The 20,385-nt window shown below is 47.5% G+C and overlaps 7 protein-coding genes across 7 annotated transcripts; 3 read left to right on the forward strand and 4 right to left on the reverse strand.

Moving 5' to 3' along the window:
• Positions 1 to 104: 104 nt before the first annotated feature.
• On the forward strand, positions 105 to 4,542 carry N7529_004291 (uncharacterized protein; the record flags this gene model as incomplete). Its single annotated transcript, XM_057239818.1, has 7 exons — positions 105 to 185; positions 278 to 466; positions 560 to 2,839; positions 2,887 to 3,330; positions 3,388 to 3,634; positions 3,700 to 3,950; positions 4,000 to 4,542. 7 exons carry the CDS (start codon positions 105 to 107, stop codon positions 4,540 to 4,542), a joined length of 4,035 nt encoding a protein of 1,344 aa, XP_057099113.1.
• Positions 4,543 to 4,979: 437 nt separating this feature from the next.
• N7529_004292 (uncharacterized protein) lies at positions 4,980 to 5,870 on the reverse strand (the record flags this gene model as incomplete). Its single annotated transcript, XM_057239819.1, has 1 exon — positions 4,980 to 5,870. The coding sequence occupies one exon, from the start codon at positions 5,868 to 5,870 to the stop codon at positions 4,980 to 4,982; it is 891 nt and encodes a 296-aa protein (XP_057099114.1).
• A 745-nt stretch (positions 5,871 to 6,615) lies between these two features.
• N7529_004293 (FAD-binding oxidoreductase) lies at positions 6,616 to 8,208 on the reverse strand (the record flags this gene model as incomplete). The annotated part of the gene is made up of 2 exons (XM_057239820.1): positions 6,616 to 7,791; positions 7,846 to 8,208. The coding sequence occupies 2 exons, from the start codon at positions 8,206 to 8,208 to the stop codon at positions 6,616 to 6,618; spliced, it is 1,539 nt and encodes a 512-aa protein (XP_057099115.1).
• Positions 8,209 to 9,178: 970 nt separating this feature from the next.
• On the forward strand, positions 9,179 to 11,683 carry N7529_004294 (uncharacterized protein; the record flags this gene model as incomplete). The annotated part of the gene is made up of 4 exons (XM_057239821.1): positions 9,179 to 9,338; positions 9,392 to 10,064; positions 10,430 to 10,505; positions 10,571 to 11,683. The coding sequence occupies 4 exons, from the start codon at positions 9,179 to 9,181 to the stop codon at positions 11,681 to 11,683; spliced, it is 2,022 nt and encodes a 673-aa protein (XP_057099116.1).
• A 2,426-nt stretch (positions 11,684 to 14,109) lies between these two features.
• N7529_004295 (purple acid phosphatase family protein) lies at positions 14,110 to 15,662 on the forward strand (the record flags this gene model as incomplete). The annotated part of the gene is made up of 2 exons (XM_057239822.1): positions 14,110 to 14,242; positions 14,305 to 15,662. The coding sequence occupies 2 exons, from the start codon at positions 14,110 to 14,112 to the stop codon at positions 15,660 to 15,662; spliced, it is 1,491 nt and encodes a 496-aa protein (XP_057099117.1).
• Positions 15,663 to 15,850: 188 nt separating this feature from the next.
• N7529_004296 (uncharacterized protein) lies at positions 15,851 to 17,110 on the reverse strand (the record flags this gene model as incomplete). Its single annotated transcript, XM_057239823.1, has 1 exon — positions 15,851 to 17,110. One exon carries the CDS (start codon positions 17,108 to 17,110, stop codon positions 15,851 to 15,853), a length of 1,260 nt encoding a protein of 419 aa, XP_057099118.1.
• A 1,555-nt stretch (positions 17,111 to 18,665) lies between these two features.
• On the reverse strand, positions 18,666 to 20,224 carry N7529_004297 (dienelactone hydrolase; the record flags this gene model as incomplete). Its single annotated transcript, XM_057239824.1, has 3 exons — positions 18,666 to 19,426; positions 19,485 to 19,922; positions 19,975 to 20,224. 3 exons carry the CDS (start codon positions 20,222 to 20,224, stop codon positions 18,666 to 18,668), a joined length of 1,449 nt encoding a protein of 482 aa, XP_057099119.1.
• Between the last annotated feature and the right edge of the window lie 161 nt (positions 20,225 to 20,385).

Below are 20,385 nucleotides of genomic sequence, written 5' to 3' on the forward strand. Positions count from 1 at the left end.
CTACAGCTCGAGTCACTCATAGACAACATATCATCTTGGAACTGGCAATGGAGTAACGTGGCTCTGAGCGCAACGAGCGTCCCACCTCCGAACCAACCGCCTCAATGCGAGCGGTACTGCCGGGCAGACCCCCAGCCAAGCTTCAGTCGTTCACCACCACGTTCTGGGATGATCTCCGCGTTGTTGTAGGTATCCCTAGATATTCATAACTTGGGCCTACAGCTCCATCGCTAGTCCAAAGTTCCTTGTCGCTGACCCTTGCCCGCGCACTTAACAGGCATACATCTCCGGCCACGCGCTGGTCATCCTCGGCGGTCCGCAGACACTCCTCCAAACGATCTACGTCGACGATACCGATGTTCTTGAAGCCATAGCGATCGACGAGACTTCGGGGAGAATCGCCGTTTGTGGTGGCTCTGATGTGTTCGTTTATCAGCCATACGGCATCCAGGGTGAAACACTGAAGGTGCGCATACAACCCACCTCCCCGAGCCTGGCCTATAAGGACAGAGAAGCATGCAGAGAATCTCAATTGATATTGACTCATTGATTGATCTAGTGGTCTCTTCTTTATACATTCCGCGCCCCCGATGACGATGAACCGATCTATACACTTTCGTGGGGTTCCCCGAACGAGCTTCTGGTGGGCAACTCCCGCCTCGCCCTGTGGTTTATGAATGATGAACCACGTCTAGTTTGGAAACGGAAGCTTGCGACACCGGTGAAATTCGCGCAACTCTCGCCCGATTCATCTTTGATTGTTACAGTAGGACGATATGATCGCTTGGCGAAGGTGTGGAGACGACTTGCCTTTGGCGCAGATGAGGTCCGATTCGAGGTCTCATATCTATCTCATCCGAATGTCGTAACCGGGATACACTGGCGTTTACCTCGGCACCCCGAGCAATCTATGGACAATGTTCTATATACATTTTGCGCCGACAACAAGATTCGCGTATGGGCCGTTACGGATCACCATGCGCTTTCTGCATTACAGTTATGGACAGAAATTGACATGGGAGAGTCGGTCCAGCCTAGAGATGCATCGGATGAGCACCAAGACCCGCAACGGCGATATGGCTTTATCTTGGATGGCCGCGATTTCTGCGTCGCAACTGAACGTGCTATTCAGCGAACAACTGGGAATAAAGAAAATCATGCATTGGAACATATCATCGAGGTTGCGAGCAAAGCACCGGAGATCTGCGTTGTCACTGATGGCCAGGGGCATATGTCTGCGTGGGCATTGGAAGATATCGGCTCCAAAGCGAAGACCAAATTGAGTGTATTCAACATCTTGCATGTCGAGGGCTTGGGGTTCGGATTTGCGTTTGATCGCTCACCACTGGAGGACTATGCTCAAATCCGTGCGTTCCAGAGTACTCCATCTGATGACAAGTTGAGCATCTTAGTACATCATTTTGACGGTCGGATCGAATGGTATGACTCGCAAGTGGATGTTCTGTTTGATCCTGCACCTCGTACGAAACGAATCAGCCAAACTGCCTCTTGGTCTGGCCACACTGCTCCTGTGAAGAAGATTGTTCGCAATGCGACTGGTGATACATTGGTGTCGCGTACCAATGAAAATAAAGCTACGGTATGGAGACAGCGGCGCCAGGATGGCGGGTCAATTTTAGCATACAAGAGCGTTCTATTTTCCGATGAACATATCCACCGGACGTGTGTGATTGAGAATGCCAATCTCCTCGTCAATCTCCATCACAATGGGATTTCGCTTTGGGATTTCAGTGCGAATCATTCCAAGAAAGTGGCTTCTTTACCTTTTACTGTGCCTACAAAACCACTATGTGTGCTGCCAATTCCAAGTATTGAAACGAAAACAGGTGTTGCCTACATAGCAACAATATGGGCAGACATGCATGGCATCGTATGGGAAGTACGGTCGCCTAGTCTTGACGACCGGAAAGCAAAGTCTGGAAATGTCCAAAACCATACTTTACGAGAATTTTGCACATTTGACATGGGCCTGAAAGAAGATATCGCATACATTCTGCCAGTGGACCCTGCTGGTCCCAAAACCGAAAGTTCCAGGTTTTTTGACTCCTTTTCTACCGATATTGCTCTCTCCTATACCCACAGTGGAGTCGTGCGGACATGGACAGCAAAGGTTGATCCAACCAACGAGAAGATTAACTGGCTCCTCCAATCTACCGTTGATACAGGCATCACTAATCCAAGTTTGGCTAGCGGTAGCTCTATTCGCAAGGCAGCTCTAGTTGACGAGGACCGGACTCATCTCACGATCTGGGACACTAATAATGCCCAGCTGGAGTTTGAGGAACATTTTGCTTCACATGATAGCATTCGGGATCTCGACTGGACGTCAACACCTGACAAGCAGTCGATCTTAGCTGTAGGATTTCCACATAAGGTTGTTCTTCTGTCGCAGCTTCGCTATGACTACCTAGATTCCAGGCCCTCATGGACTCAAGTTCGGGAGATTTGGATCCGCGATCTCACGCCTCATCCCATAGGCGATTCCTGTTGGCTGAACAATGGAAATTTGGTCATCGGAGCTGGAAACCAGTTGTTTGTTTACGATAAGAACATCGATGTCGGCGACCGTTTGGTATCTGAACTTCGAATGCCCTCTCGAGGGCTTGCGTCTGTGGATCTCTTCGATGTTGTCAGTCGACTCAACGGTCCATTGCCTGTTTTCCATCCACAATATTTGGCACAGTGTATTTTGGCCGGAAAGACTAGCTTGGTACACTCAATATTGCTGAATTTGCATCGGAAGCTGAAGTTCTACACCGAGGGTGATGAATTGGATGGCTTCCTTGAAATGCCCGTTGATTGCTTTTACGAGGAAGATGTAAGTACCAATAATGTAACATTTCTTTTCAATGCTAACAAATCCAGGGTGCCCAACAAGCGGTGTCCAAAGAAATGCGCTCTTCCTATCTTGATTCCACCGAAGAAGAATTCTCATCTGTCATCGATGAGAAGGCCGCAGCTGCACTCAATGAGTGTCTAGCACGCATCGCTCTGCCTCAGTTGTCAAGCCATGAACAATTCCGCCTGGCCGATACCATTGAATGTGTTGCCATGGTCGAGAAGCACCGGCGCTCAATGGATGATAATGCGGCACGCTATCTCCTGTTTTTCCGACAACACATGCTACGAAGAAGTCAAGGAGTAGCAAATAAAGACACTGTCTCGTGGCGAGAGATTGTATGGGCTTTCTACAGTAGTAGCCAAGATATCCTAACAGATCTTGTATCTCGGCAATTCAATGGAAAATTAACATGGAAGGCAGCTAGGGAAAGTGGTCTGTTTATGTGGCTATCCGACCCCATCGCCGTGGTACGTACCTATTCTCTCCCTTTCGCGGATTCGAATGCAACCTAACTGCTAGAGTAGAGAACCCAACTTGAAATCCTTGCTCGGTCCGAATATACCAAGACGGAGGAGAGGAACCCCATTGACTGCACTCTCTATTACCTCGCCCTTGGGAAGAAGAATGTTCTCCAAGGGCTATGGCGTATCGCACACTGGAACCGTGAACAAGGAGCTACTCAGCGTCTACTCGCAAATGACTTCAAAGAACCACGGTGGAAGACGGCTGCGCTCAAGAATGCTTATGCATTGCTCGGAAGGCGACGATTTGGTAAGCTAATATAACCCGAATTTCCTATCATCTACGAATGAAGACCACCAGCTAATCATTTATAGAATATGCTGCATCTTTCTTTCTTCTTGCGGACCACCTGCGAGACGCTGCAAACGTCATCATTAACCAAATGGGTGATATTCAGCTCGCGATCGCGATCACTCGAGCCTATGAAGGAGACAACGGACCGGTTCTTCGAGAGATTCTAGAAGAGAAACTCCTGCCTGAGGCCGCTTCCGGAGGAAATCGCTGGATGGCTTCTTGGGCTTTCTGGATGCTTGGACGGCGAGATATGGCAGTGCGGGCACTGATCGTGAGTGCAAACTTTACACAATCATCAATATCGAGCTAATAAACTTTAGTCACCTGTCGAGACCCTCCTATCAACGGCGACTCCCGCCACTCCTGGAAGCCCAGGTTGTGTGACCCTCCAATCAAAATCATATCTTTCCAATGATCCTGCCTTGGTGGTTCTATACCATCAACTCCGCGAGAAGACGCTCCAAACTCTTAAAGGTGCTTCCAAAGTGCGTCCAAGAGAAGAGTGGGAATTCGTTCTTCGCAATGCCAGACTCTACGACCGTATGGGCTGCGATCTCCTCGCTCTAGATTTGGTTCGACATTGGGAGTTCCTTGGCGGACTACCCACCCAGGATTCCATGAAGCCCAACACATCTCTTGAGATGAATGAGAATGGCGTCGATTATCGGAAATTGCTTCGTCGGCGGAGCAGCCTTGTTGTTGCTGATATGCCCGTGCGATTGGCAGATACAGTACATAAACCTGTGACCACCGAGATAACTACGGACCATGCGAAGAAAGAAGAAAAGTCGAAGCCCAAACCGCCTCCTACAATGTTCCATGAGCCAGATGCCAATTCGTTGCTGGACAGCTTTGGGTTCTAGGTTAGATAATTATTTGTGTTCTCTCACAATGTACTATTTTCTAGGATGATACATCATAATTTATCGACCGATTGATCGTTCATTTGACAAGCATACGTGCCGAATGGTGCCTGGTCTTTGGAACCTTTATTTTTCCGTTTTTGTGCTCGCCTCTTTCACTTAGTCTTGTAGTAGATAGAACCCAGCACCTCAAAGTTGGCTGTAGAAAAAGTGGGTAGGCTAATGTGGAAAATACTTCTGGTAATTACAGCTTTGTCTGAATCCGAGAGATAATTCACACCCGCTCTAAAATTTGCTTAACTAGTCTACGTGGAACCAAACTTCTTGACATATCACAGTGGCTTTTGATTGATATCTAGTATACACATTTTGTTTCACAAATTCATAAACCATATTAAGTCAAACGCTTAGAAATCCCACATCTCTGAGTCCTTCCCTTAAATGAAGCGAGCCACACGGCTCCGCAGAACAGACAAACGCCGACGAGACATCACAGTGTGATTACCTGCTGCAGTACCATTGTGATGCAAAGCAAGGTTCGAGTGATGATGAGTGGCATTGTGTTTCCCAGAGATGATCTTGGAAGTCTTATTCTTCAGCAGCTCCATCATCTCATGAACAATATGCTGGCTCTCCGCATGACCAGCATTGTTAACACGACTCTCCTGCAACGGCTCACGCTGGTTGTTCGAGATCTGGGACAAATGCCAAGAATCCGAATTTGAGCCCGGCGTCTGGATGTTATTGATATCTTCAACGGACGTCTGTTTTTCAACGCGAACAGGGGCATCAGGCTGGTTGGTAGGCACGCCCTGCTGAACATCTGCTTGCTTTTTCTCTGCATTGCTTGGCGTTGGAACATTGGTGTCGTGGAGCGGACTATCTTCGTCGCAGACAAGATTTATCCAAACTTGACTATAAGCTGCGAATTGGCGCTGCTCGCATTGGCTGATTTCTACGCCGTTGCGGATTTCTTGGCTGATCAGGGGTGGGTCGATGCATTCTGGGACCTCGTGGATGGTGACATTGCATCCACTGCCGCCTTCTAGGAAGGGAAGGTCGTGGTTGTGGGAGAGAAGCTCTGCATCGACGGAGATTGCGCTGACAATGCTGCGCTCGTATGAGGGGACTGCAATGTTTTTGCAGCTATTGATGGTGATATCTTGCGACGGAGCATTTTCTTCATAGTTCTCGTAGGTGTCGAGTTTGGAGAAGGGTTCGCCTGGGCAGTTGGGGTAGAAGTGTGTCCACACTCTTGCGGTGGTTTGAGCGGAGATTGTGCTTGATAGCAAGGAAAGAGAGAGGAATGAGGTGGTGAGAGAGTGCATGATAGCGTTTAGTTATCCAAACACTGATAAGTGTTACCTGGATAGTGAGATGAACTTGTTTAAGGATATATGAAATGCTCTGATCGAGGTCCATCGGTCTTATATATCCACCAACATCGATGTTCCATCATTGGCACACCTTTTTGAGATGGCGGGGGAAAATTGACTGGAATGAATATGATGCTGGATATGGACCGCTTCCAAAGGCTAACGTCATACTCAGGGGCTGGCAAATGTCATTAAACTCGAGTGTGCTTTCAAAAATTTGTTCATTGTACATTCCAATCCCAAAAGGGTTATATAGCGTCGATCGGGGATCGTACCTGGTATGTAGGCTTGCTCCCACATTCCGAAGAACGTTTATTCGCCTCTAAGAAGGCTTGAATATGCTTGACCGTCAGGAGATGCAGCAATTCTATTGGTTATTCATCTCTGGCGAAAAGGCAGGTCAAACATAATTTGTGTGAGGCTGGCGAATTGCCATTCCTGGAGCATTGCTATTGGTGGCTCTTAAAAACTCTATCGACTAGTGGATGAAGTGAAATGATCCCAAGTGATTATCTTGGTTTCTTCATGTAATGGGACTCTAATTTGACCAACATCTTAACCTTCCTAGTATGACGAAAATGGATTCAATTCTATACAGAAAAGCTTATACACAACATTTATACAAATGAATACTGAAAGCACCCATTGCTCGGTTCACTGGGAGTTTCACAGCTCATTGGACATCAAATAAAGCTTTTTACATGCCTAGCTTGAAACCACCCCAGCTAAGAGTGGTGAAAACTCCAGCAGGGTCGTAAGCGGATCTGATCTTTCTCATGCGAGCCACGTTCTCAGCAGGGAAACCAGCGTAGGGATCCTGCCATTCGCCAGCATCACCCATGTAGACGAACTCAGAGGCAAGACCCAAATCCTTAACGAGACCGTGGAGGTGCTCAGACAATTGCTGAGACCAAGCTTGCATGCGAAGATCATCCTGGGCCAAGTCCCAGCCGGTGCTGAGTTGCCAGATGATCAGAGGCTCCTCCTCGAGACCCCATACGTTGCCGACACCGTTGGTCTTGGCCACGCGGATTGAAGTAGGAGAAATGACGTTGGTGACAAATGTGGGGTAAAGACCCTGGACATCAGCGATCTTGTCAACGGCAGCCTTCCACGCGGTGTAGATGGAGAAGAGAACCTTGGCATCGGGCTTCATGGTCTTGTGGGAGAATTGAACGCGGAACATCTGCTTGGGGGAATCAAGTGCGTTGGCCCAAGGCTTCATGGTGGTGACATTGTTGATTCTCTGAACGGCAGGAATCTTGGTAAAGTTGGCGAATTGAGAAGGGGGGTTGCTAACACCCTCTTGCACACCCAGCACAGAGCCCTGTGCGATCTTGGTAGTCGCGTTGTAGGTGATTGTTGCGATCATGCCTGCAGCGATGGGGTCCATGTCGTTCAGTTTGGCGGCCTCGCAAACAGCAGACAGATACTGGGGGATGTGGGTCTCGTTGTACGCCTGGATAGTAGTGCTGACTTTGGGAACGGCATAAGTCTTCAGTTCGAACTTGGTAACGATTCCAAAGTTGTTGGCACCACCCTTCAAAGCCCAGAAGAGGTCGGAGTGCGAGTTCTTGTTGACGGTAATCTGAGTACCGTTGCCAAGAACGACTTCGTAGTTGACCACATTGTCCATGGCGTATCCGTACTTGTTGTTGAAGTAATGGAAACCACCAATCAGGGTAAGACCGGGGACACCAATGGTCTTCATACGGCCACCGATGGCAACGCGGCCATGAGGCTCAAGAGCAGAGTACACCTGGTACCAGTTGAGACCAGGGCCAACCTCCACAGTATCATTCTTAACATTGACGGCATTCAATTTGGACATAGCAATTAGAACTCCGGCATCGATGTTGTTGGCTCCGGGGTACTATTGAATTATCAGCTTTTAGTTATTCTCAAGCCTCAACACATTGTCACTCACGTTCATGTGGCCTCCACCACGAACGGCAAACTGCGAATCGCAGGAAGTGATGATCTTGAGTGCTTGGGAGACCTCAGAAGCAGAACTGGGCACCAAAACACACGCAGGAGAAAGGTCCGCACGAATATCCCAGTAATTATCGACGGTCTGAGTTGTATAGTTTGTCGATCCAGGGAGGATAACGCTTCCGGGAATTGAGCGAGAAAGCTTGGCACAAGCACACGAAGCTCCCTTGGGAACCTGAAGAGTACCCGATGAAGTGACGAGAGAGCCGGTTAGAGTTGCAGAGGCGCTGGCGCTGCTTGAGCTAGCATATGCCAGGCCCGAAAGGGACAATCCAGCAAAGGGAAGAAGAAGCTGCATTTTGAGAGTGGCACAGATTGATTTTGATTCGAATCTGTAGTTGATAATTCTCAAATAACCGCAGGGGATGATCGCAATTTAAAGATAGCTATAAATCTTGCACCTCCTGTTTTTCATGGTAGCCGTGCTCAAAGAGATTTCCACTCTCAACCACGTTGAAACTAAGTATGGTTTGAGTATTCTCCATGGTGATCGTAGTGGAGTCTCGGGTTCGGTCCAATATTTCAGATTATTATTCTACCGCGTGATTTAGGGCTGAGGTTTCAGGCAGAACAATTGACTCGTTGGAAGCATTTAGGCAGCATAGAATCAAGAGTTGTAAAAAGCATCAGGAAACTTGCATTTCGTGGTCGTGGGTGGGGACGTCACTCTTTAGATAGATGTGTACGGAGTAGACTTTACGAATGCCGAATCCGAATACGAAGAACACTAAAGTTTTAATGTTTGCGAACCCGAACACAGTGACCAATCAGAGAACTTCACCTTCATTTTATCCACTCTCATTCGCTTTATCTCGGGTTCGGATCAATGATCTTCAAACATTTACTCCGTACGATCTAGGGTTTGATGGGTCTGCAAAACGTGAGGTTTTATTCAATATATTCAATAGCGAGGTCAATAGTAGTTGGCTTGTTTGATACTTTATTTGGTAGCCTAAATTGTCTGGCAGCTATCTTCCCCAGCCCCGGTCTTAATCCCCTAAAATAACCTTCTAGAAGCAAGCAAGCTAGATCCTTTCGGATTCCAATCCGAGTACGTGAAAGCTCACCAAAACAGCTTTTTTCCAGTAAACTACCTGAAAGAGATGCAGGGAATATACGGCAAAGCAGTAATCCTGCTAATATAAATATGCCTTCAACCTCCAGTAGAACTATGATTCACACACATCTATTCCACTCTTCTCTCTCTATCCAACAATTGGCACATACCTTTCTTATTCTACTTTAAGTATATTTAAACTACCGCAGCTATGGCCAACGACTCCACCTACATCCTTTACCACTACAACCCTTCTGCGGTTGCGGCGATCATCTTCATCGTGCTGTTTGGGCTGACCACTACGGTCCACCTTGTCCAAATGATCAGGAACCGATCGTGGTTCTTCACTGCTTTCATCGTTGGTGGATTTTGTAAGTTCATACTCGATATCAATTAACAATATGCAAAGCTAACCTGTCCTCAGTCGAAATCGCAGGATATGTCGCTCGCTATCTCAATTCCCAAGAAAGTCCCAACTGGAAGACCATTCCATACGCCATGCAATCATTGCTGCTCCTTCTTGCGCCAGCTTTGTTTGCTGCATCTATTTACATGATCCTCGGTCGCTCAATGGTTTCCACTGGGCACGACTCGCTCTCTATCATCCCTGTCAAGTGGCTCACTAAGATCTTTGTCTGCGGCGATGTGATCTCTTTTCTTGCCCAGTGTGCAGGAGGCGGCTTTATCTCTTCAGCCAAAACCCAGTCTAAGGTCAATCTCGGCCAAAACATCATTATCGCCGGTTTGTTCATCCAGATTGCCTTCTTTGGATTCTTTGTCATCACCGCTGGTGTCTTCCATTACCGCCTCTATAAGTCTCGTGATTGCGATACCAGATCTGCCATTACTGTGCCCTGGAAGAAGTGCCTCTATGTCTTGTACATTGCCAGTGTTTTCATCATGATTCGCTCTATCTTCCGTGCCATTGAGTACATCACTGGTACCGATGGTCCTCTGATGTCCACCGAGGTTTACCTCTATGTTTTCGATGCTGCCTTGATGTTCCTGACCATGGTCACTTTCAACATCTTCTCTCCCAAGTCTTTGGTGACTCCCCGATCAAGTCCACGCGACGTTGAAAAGGCTAGCAAGAACTTGTTTTCCAGCAGCCGATCGACATGCTAAACGATCAGAACTGGCAAAAATGACGGACAACGATGAGGAATGTGGAACGGGCAAATCATTTTTATAATTTATATGATCTATATGATCCATCTGATTTGTACCATTGGATTGGTGTTCGATTGGTTCTTTTCGGCTTACCCTTCGGGTCTTTTGTGGTTTGGGGCGATTTTGTTTTCTTGGCATTGGAACTTGCGCATTTTTACTTCTTTTCTTTCTTTTTTTCCATTTTACATTTCTCGTTCTATAGAAAAACTGTTCTTTCTTCATATATTTTGATATCTCTCATTTTCTGCTTATCTTTAAGATATTGGTACTTCGTGCATCCCCATCAAGTCAGTAAAGAAATGGGACCTCGACGCGCCCACAAAAAGTCTAGAAATGGATGTCGGTGGTGTAAAGCACGCAAGGTCAAGGTACGTTAATTCACAGGAGAACAGGAGAACGGAATTTATACTTATGCTAGTATCCCAAACAATAGTGCGATGAAACCAGACCGCACTGTAACAACTGCGTCAAACATGGGGTTGATTGTGTATATGGCAGCGAACTTCCGGAATCTGCAGGCTCCAGCCAAAGAATACAGTCTGCATCTCCTAATCCGGCTACTTTTAGTAGTACCCTGAACATCACCAGCCCTGTCTCACTCCCCATCTCACCAGTGGGGCCAGGCGAGTCGTCTTCACATAGCTTGGGCATGGCAGAGATGGCCCTGCTGCATCACTTCTCTACATCAACCTGTTATACGATATCGCGAAATCCAATTTTGCAAACAGTATGGCAAATTAGGATTCCACAGGCTAGCTTCTCATCACCATTCGTGTTCCGAGGCATTCTCGCTCTCTCCGCACTGCATCTGGCACATCTAAAACCGGAGTTTCACGATCATTATACAGAACAAGCGGAAATGCATCATAACACAGCCTTGCAAATGGTCTCTTCCATCCTGCCAAATGTGACCCAAGAGAACAGTCAGAGTATTTATATCTTCTCCATCCTGACCTGTCTTATCTCCTGCGCGAAGCCGCGTCTCAGAGATGATTTCTGGTCAAACAACGACAGAGATATAGAGTGGTTAACCCTTTTCCGTGGCACAACTTCAATCATTGCTTCGGCAGGCGAATCTCTGAAGACAGGTCCGTTGGCACCAATGTTTGCTATGGGTCATCGGAGAAAGCTGGCTCGAGACGCCAGATCCGCCACGGGTACACCTCACTTTTTAGTCACCCTGAAACAGATCTTGGAAGACTCTGTTCTGGATCCGAGTGAGCTGCATTGTTATCATGAATCAATTGATGATATGGCAAAATCGTTTGCCACGGTGGCAGAACTTGGATCGCATAATTGTGAGACGGCTGATATTTTCATCTGGATGCTGCGGGTTTCGGATGAATATTTCGAGTACTTTCGACGGCGGACACCTGAGTCGTTGGTTATTTTTGCATATTTTTGTGTCGTTATGAAGGAAATGGAATGGGCTTGGTGGATGCAGGGCTTTAGTGTCCATACAATCAGTGGCATATATTATTCTCTGGACGAGGAGCATCGTTGTTGGCTGCAGTGGCCAATGCAACAGGTTGGATGGGTTCCATGAGATGGAGGATATCAAGCTCATCGATCGATAATCTGACGAATGAATGAATGGCTGAAGCTTCTAAGAGCTATATCCCGGGATGAATCCAAGGATTAATTTGGCCAACTCGAGAATTCAAAGTGCCTCCCTAGTAGCAGTGATTTTATCGATAAGCATCCCTAGGTACCGCACTCAAGAGATGACCGATCTGCAAAGTCCCTGCGGATAAACCGGGTCAATATCCAACATATCAGCTTAACAGCGTCCAGGATCTGCACTGTCGAAGTGTGTTGCTCCTACACTAAGCCTAGATTGGTGTATATCTTCTAATGCGGCTTTACCCCCTCCCTTTTTAATATATATTCATAACATTTTTGTTCCTTGGAACAAAACACAGATGCTGGTCGTATAGTGGCGCTTGATAAAGCTCATAAAGTAGTTCGGCTTATAGACCATGTGGATTTCCTCTCGCTAATTCCTGTTCGTATATATATAGTCCTCGTAAGGCACAGTCTTTTATCGAATCTCTTCTCTCTACTATAAGGCTCTAGCACCATCTTAGCAATCCATTGTGATTTGAAAGCGGTGACCTTATAGCCTGCGTAGATTTTAAACCACACACAAATTGATCAGACGTATCTAGGTCTGATCCAAGCAGAACCAACACAACAACAGCTGTTTATTAGACAACTCATACAATCGCGAATTGGACGCTTCCTTGTCATCTTGGTCTCAATGCTTGACATATTGGTTGATGAGCCTTTACAATCAAATCGGTCCAGGGAAATGTCCACCGATCGTCATGATTCAAACTCCTTCGCCCGGACCACGAACATTACTCTCGTATGTTTGACCTGGCGATCCCCAGAAAAAGGTCCCTTGTTTACCTTCACTATTCTCTTTCGCACGACGGAGCTCCTTCTCTCGCGCACGAACTCTTCGACTGTGTTCTTTACTCTCTTGGCTTTTTCCTTTTTGTTTTGCTGACTTCGCAGAACTCGTGAACAAGCTGCTCAACCACCCCATGGCTGCACAAATGGATATCTTCCGGGTAAGCGTGATCAGAAAATTGACAACGAACGAGTGATCAAGGTTTTGGTCTAGGAGGTATGAGTGGCCTGAAAAGAATATAACTCCACTAATTACGTAGGTTTTGAAACGTACCGGGTTGAACGACCTGTTACCTTCTTGAAAGTGTGACTGGAAGGATTTCTATATGCAAAATCTTTGAGCACGAATGAATGAACTAATCACCAAGGTTTCGTGTGCGGGGAAAGTCTCATTTATTTTGGGGGCCGAACGAAAAGGTTTACAGAGTGATGTAACTACTTGAAATCCACGTTGGCCCCCCTGCAACGATTCGGATACGCGTTGCAAAACCAGACAACACTCAACTTCGCCCTTAACAGAAACCATGTTTATGAGTTAATTGAAGCCTAAAAGAACACATTTGGCAACTGAAAAAATCACTTGAAGTGCATATTTAAAACCAGACAAGCACTGCTTTGATATCGCAGAGCGAGTTGTACCCGAGCCTGCTCACAGGACCACACATAGTTCATATTCCATAGATCTGGAAGAGCCTCGTGATCTGCACGGGAAACGACCCATTATAACTGTGAAAGCCAGGAGGAGGGAGTGGCACACAGGCTGAATAAGAGTGATCAATTATTACGTCGTGTGGATAGAGTCTCGGCGTTGTTGTTGGAGTTTATGTGCATCTTGGGTAATTGAACTGGAATGTCAAGGAAACCTGGCCAAGTCATGATCATCGTGAAGAAGTTTATATAGGATGTGAGAGAGATATATCTAGATAAGCCGTAGCATAATAAGATGTAGTATTAGAAAGTTTCCTAGAAGTTTCCTGTTGAATGCGGCCTAATTCCTTATGCATATATGCATATCCTGTCTACTCGTCGTACTATGTGCTTATATCGGCATTAATGCCATTATGCAATCCTCGCAGTAGCTTGCCTCATTTCTTCATTAAAATTCTCCCGAGGTCTGGGACTAGATAAAATTAATAAAAACGTGCAATCAAATTAAATTTCTCTGAAAACCAACCGATCCGTGAACTTTCTACACGTGGGCCCTAAACCGGCTCGGCCAATACATAACTTCCGATGTCCAGATTACCCGTTACCGAAAGCTTAACTATCTCCGAAATTTGTATACATTGTTCCTGCACTAAGCCTAAAGTATTACAATCGACCGTGCCTGATGAATGTGGTGGGTCTGGGTGACAATGCATAACAAGAAAACGATCTGCACGCCGAAAGCCGTGGGTTGGTTTGCAAACATGATTGGCCCTAACTTCATCTTGAAGTATGGAAGCATGTGCTGCTTAGGGCGCCTGTGCCGAAAGATAGAACTACATATAGAGCTTGGTATGGCGGTCTATCTTGTAAAGTATTGACAGCTCAGACATTGTCGGTCAACCTTTCACGATGGTCGGGATTTCGTTTTTGAAGACTGTGCCAGTTCTGGCCGGCTGTGCCTATGCCAGTGTCAATTATCCTTCAATCCCGAAGGATTTGACCACCCCATTCCAACAGCGACTCGCAGTCTATGGCCCCAACGGTAAGAATACAACATCAAATGCAACAAAGCCCAGATCAACCCCATTGACGTGTTTTCTCTAGCGGTGTCCGTTGGCTGGAACACATATGAGCAGCTGAACCAAACATGTGTACAATATGGCTTGTCAGCAGACAACCTGAACATCAAAGCCTGTTCATCCTCGTCAACTACATATTCAACCTCCCGGACATGGTCGAATGTGGCCATCTTAACAGGCCTGACTCCTGCGACAACATACTATTACAAGATCGAGTCGACCAATTCGACCGTAGACCACTTCCTCAGTCCTCGCACACCAGGTGATAAGACAGCCTTTAACATGGACGTCGTGATCGACCTAGGCGTTTACGGAAAAGACGGCTTCACAACCTCAAGCAGGAAAAAGGATACCATCCCCGTCATCGAACCAGAGCTTAACCACACTACAATCGGCCGCCTCGCCGAAACAGTAGATGATTACGAGCTCGTCATCCACCCAGGTGACTTCGCCTACGCCGATGATTGGTACCTCAAGTTTTCGAACATTCTCGACGGCAAAGAAGCCTACGAGGCCATCCTCGAACAATTCTACGACCAACTCGCCCCCATTGCCGGCCGCAAGCTATACATGGCCAGCCCGGGGAACCACGAAGCCGACTGCAGCGAGATCCCGTACCTGAACAACCTCTGCCCAAAAGGACAGAATAACTTCACGGATTTCCTGCACCGTTTCGAGAATACCATGCCCCGCTCATTCGCCTCCTTGTCATCAAATACCACCGCACAAGCCTTGGCGAGAAAGGCGCGCAGCCTGTCTAACCCGCCGTTCTGGTACTCGTTCGAGTACGGCATGGCGCACGTCGTGATGATAAACACGGAAACCGACTTCCCCAATGCACCAGACGGAAAAGATGGTTCGGCCAAGTTGAATGGTGGACCGTTTGGCTCGACGAATCAGCAAATCGAGTTCTTGAAGGCTGATCTCGCATCCGTCGATCGCACAATTACGCCGTGGTTGATTGTCGCTGGACACCGGCCTTGGTACTCGACTGGTTCTTCGAACGTTTGTGATTCGTGCCAGGAGGCTTTCGAAGGCTTGTTCTATCAGTACGGCGTTGATCTCGGCGTCTTTGGTCATGTGCACAACTCGCAGCGTTTCCTGCCTGTGGTCAATGGCACCGCTGATCCTAATGGGATGAACAACCCCAAGGCGCCGATGTACATCGTTGCTGGTGGGGCTGGCAATATTGAGGGATTGAGCGACGTTGGCTCTAAGCCTTCTTATACGGAGTTTGCGTATGCCGATGACTATAGCTATAGTACGCTAAAGTTCTTGGACGCACAAAACTTGCAAGTTGACTTTTTGAGGTCTTCCACTGGGGAGGTTTTGGATTCTAGTACTTTATACAAGAAACATGCCACGCAATTTGTACAGCAGTGATGGGGCCTTGAATGAATCAGAGAAATGAATGGCGGAAAGGATTGAAATCGGGGGTCTGAGCACATATGTATATACTCCCCTTTGCTGAGCACAGTGTTTCAAAAACAAGACAGCTTTCACGCACCCGATCATAAAAAAGGTACAGGTGACCGCGGTATCATAAACCTGTATTTGTTGCAAACCAATATTCACTTCCTTTTCTCAACCGGATGTTTCTGCAAACTTTCATACCACTGCACAGTAGAGCCGATCATGAAAGCCCAAGAACCCCAGAAGGTAGCAAGCGTGGCTTGATACTCAACACCGGAATGAGAGCTCGCCGGACCCAAAGCACCACAAAGGGTGAAACCAATTCCACCAATAAAGTTCCAGACGCCAATATGCCAGCCCAGGACATGCCAGGCAGGAATGTACCACTTGGGTTGAGTCTCAAGGGTAAACAAAAGTCCACTCAAAATGAACCCCGCTCCACCAACCATCTGCGGAACCCAGTAGACTCCGTCCATAACGCCCTGACTCATGTTACCATAAATACCAGGAAGACCCGTAAGCCCAGCAATCCAGAAAATAGTCGCGCTGAGAAACTGAACCAGCGAAGCTAGAAAGCCCAACTCGTGGAAATAATGCGTGCGTAACTCCTCAGCAGAAGGAATCCACCGAAAAGTCCTCCCATCCGAGGAAGAGGTAACATAACCAAGATCATCTGAAGTAGCATCCTCGTCACCAGCCCGCAAATGCTTTCCCCGCAAGAACGATCTCCGATTCGCATGATGATGTCGACACTCCTGCGTACTGGGGCGGATCTCCGTCCGCGCACGTTCATGACCGCCATCATCCCCCGTTTTCGAGAGAACAGTCTCAAGCGCCCAGCCAAAACAATCCGTTTGATTCGCATTCACAGCCTCGAGAAGAAGCAGCACACTCCCGATCTCGAAAATGGTGGCACCGATAAATGCCGTCACGCCACCTCCAACCAAGGACTCTCCCGAGAACTCGGTTTTCGGGCTCACAAGCGGTAGCCACACGAAGAATGCATTGATGATCCAAATCACCGATCCCAGTGTGAAAGTAGTGGCTACCAAATATGATACGTCCCAGTAAGGCGCGTAGCTGAACATGCGAAGAATTCCTTTGCATATCGCCGGAACGGAGCGGGTTAGTTGTGGAGTTGTGAAAGTCCGTTCTTGTGGTGAGACCTGGTCGTTGATACGGAGGGCATGGCGACCTTTTCTGTTGTCACGCGAGCGCCATAGACGCTCGACGTTTGGTTGGGAACGAGTGCCTTCTGAATCTAGGGATGCTGAATATGGGTGGCTGGTTGGCGAGTAACGTGCCGTTGTTGGGTTGAGAAAGGAGAATGGACCTGTTACATGGTCCTCTCTCAATTTGAAGCTGGGATGAGACTTGAAAGGTTCACGCTGTTGCTGGAAATGGGAATGACGCGCCATTTAGGATGTGGCTGCGGTGACGCGATTGCAGTATGTCGTAGACTCTAGATTGCTAGAGTGAGATCCCAGGGACAATTTATATTTTTGATGTATACATCTGGTTATTTACAATAGAGAAAGTCCAGTACTTGATTGTTGTTGATTGGGGGTAAGCACGAAGTTCATTGCATGACGTCGGGAAACCAATGCGGAAGCATCAAGGCGCCATGGGTCTAAACCTAAAACGTAACAAGTCCGTACCCAAGACATACGACTCTTCCTTCACTCCATCTCCTTCTTGAAACCCTGATCCTCTGTTCTTTAATACCTATAACTAGCTCGGCGAGCGGGAAATTGGAAAATAAAAAATCAAGATACGTCCACACCCGGAACCGACGAGGATTTTTATCTCCGACCTTGGTTAGTTCTCTGTTCATGGTAAAGTTGGAAAATACTGTGAGAGTATGTACGAGGTCGAAAATGTACCACTAAGCCATGTGAGTGTTATAAAGTCACTTGATACAGTGTGGGCGGAAGGTAGACAGCTATACATGCTGTATTGAAACAAGAAACCAGGGAGAAGAGAAGAGAAGAGGAAAGAGCATGAAAATGAAAGGTATCTGGTCTCAGCTAGGAATAATCTGGCTCTCAGCGCATAAATGCTGCACTCTTTTCATCATTGATTTCCGCACGCTTTTAAGGCAAGTGTTAAAGCATTGCAGAGAGTGCCCTCGATCCCTGGCGCACTTAAAGGCTCTTGGGGTCGCTTGCTTTGGCCATCAATGGTCCTCGTAGTAGTAATAAGATGTCAGGCAGAACGCTGCAGAGGCGGCTTTCTGAGGGTGGTAGTCACGGTTTGAGAAATATGGGTGACCTGGCTAGGAAAGAGCTGACTGAGAAAGAGGGAATCTGGCGACCTTCCAACCCGCTGGTTTAATTTGAGCGGCAAGTGTATCATCCGAACTCACTGTTCGAATCGGACTGTCTAGTTGGCATCGGTCTCCTTGTCATTTTTCTGTGTTTTCTTTCCTTGTGTCCCTTTTCTCTGTGTTATGTTCCTCTTCGTCATCCGAGTCGATGTATGGGATAGCAACTTCTTGGATGTTGCACGTAAAAGGGCATGTATGACATACAACCTTCAGGCGCTCCGGAAAGTCAGCAAAATCAGCTGCGTTGTTTGGATCGACTCTCTCGAAGCCCAAAGCATTCGAGCAATTTGGACAGACTAAGCAAGTTAATATATCTCGCCAAGCTATTGATAGGGAGCACGAACAGATCGTATGCGGTGGGATCACAAAGTGTAACTTCATCTTGAAATACCATAAAGGATATTTGAGAAGAAGAGGAAAAGAAGGAAGGAAGAAAAGCCAGATTCATGATTATTACCAACGCTAGACAGAAAATACAAATAGGAAGAACACCAATGATTTTCAAGAAAAGCCCCAAAGAACTGAAACGCGCTCAAAATTCGAGCCGTGCTTGTGCCTTGTCAACGATGAATCATTACCCTCAAACCAAAACGAGGCACCGCAATATCTTGATAGTCATCACGACAAAGGCAGGAAGTGTGCAGTCACTAATGCTTCCCATTCTCGCCCGCCTCCGACCTAGCTGCCACATTCGACTCCGTCTCCGTCTCAGCACCCTCATCCTCCTGGTCCGCCTGACTGGGCTGCTGAACACTCTTCCCCTTATTCCGACTTCTATCAGGCAAAGACCGTCCAGCCTCGCTCTGGAACTCTGTCCCAGAATCTTCAGCAGCCTGCGAAGCACGCGAACTCAAGTTCTGATTTCTGCGCGCACGCGCGCGAGCCCGCTTAATCATCTTGTTGTGATAATCTTCCTGCTCAAGCTCCGTATCCTCATGGAGGATTCGGCGTGCGGCTTCGCGGCCGACAACAGGGAGTCGGTCAACGCCTTGAACTCCATGAGGGAGGAGTTTCGGATCTATGAGTCCGACTTGCACAAGAACGCTGGCTTGATCCCAGTATACGTGCTCGGAGTAGAGGCGACCACCGCGCATGCTGACGATACTCACAAGGATAATCTCGACGCGCTTGTTTGTTGGTGGCACACCTGGGAGAATCCATGGGACTTCTTGGGTATGTTCGAAGCTTACATAAAGCTCGTCCACGATGCGGTCTGGGCCTGTGGTGCGAGAGAGAAGACGGAGTCGCATTGATGCGGGGAGTTTGCCAATGAAGAAGTTTTCGTAGAAATGACGCAGAGCCTTTTTGCCGACTCCACCACTGATTGTTGGTGTATATGTGACACCTGGTGTTTTATCTCGGACATATCCGTCCATTGTCTTTTTGACATCCGAGGAGAAGAACTTGGCTAAAGAGCACAGGATTAGTGACTCTCGACCGCACAAGCCAGTTTCAAAAAAGCTCACCTTCCACATGATCCTCCAATCGCCGTTCTAGATCTGGATCGCGCGAGTACCCCTTCCGGAGCACTTTCAATGTCCGCGTCCACGCCAGATCCGCGGAGAGATGATCGTATTCATCCACATCAGACTCTGCGAATCCAGGTACGGCATTATCATACGTGAACGCGGGATATGCCAGGTCTAAACGCTCGCCAGTTCCAACACCGGCGTTTATCGGCCGCGACTGGCGGCGCTTCTTTCCCTGTATACCGAGCGCTACTGGCTGGACCATGACATCGACCGTTTCGCCGGCCAAATGGACGAGGACTTGGAGCGAGAGAGGGAATCGCGATCTGGTATCTGGAATCAGGGTCGGGTAATAAGCCACCAGGGCACAGAGGCGGCTGGCATTTATGGAGTTGATATAAAAATCGAGGCAGTAATTTGCGGCATCACCGAAAGCTGAAGGGTTTAGTAATATGTAACAATAGGGCTAAGAGGGGTCCAAGCATACCAATCACGCCGTAATTTTCGCCTACACCGAGTCCCTCCTTTACAGAAAGAAGCCTTCTCCCGTAGTCCTTCCCACCGCCATTGTAGGGAAGATAGACGACATCGAAGCCTTCGTCTTGCCAGCTCTTGATGATCTCCATGTCAAAATCGTCGGACTCAGCTGTAATGCATAGTCGCGCATTGTTATTGCCATTATTATAGAGAAATCCACCGCTGCTCAAACCTGGAGCGCTAATCGATATGCTGGCCATTGTGTTCGTTCTTTTCGTGGTGATTGTTGAACGCGTGTACTCCTCAGCTGTTGTGGACTATTGCGCCAGATTGCACCTCTGGTTAAATTCCAGAATACGAAGCAAATTAAATTTGTCAAAGGCAATGCTAGGAGCAAAAAAGAAGGAAAAATCAATGTAGA

Source organism: Penicillium soppii (assembly GCF_028829465.1).
Source record: "Penicillium soppii strain IBT 18220 chromosome Unknown utg000004l, whole genome shotgun sequence".
Lineage (NCBI taxonomy): Eukaryota > Fungi > Ascomycota > Eurotiomycetes > Eurotiales > Aspergillaceae > Penicillium > Penicillium soppii.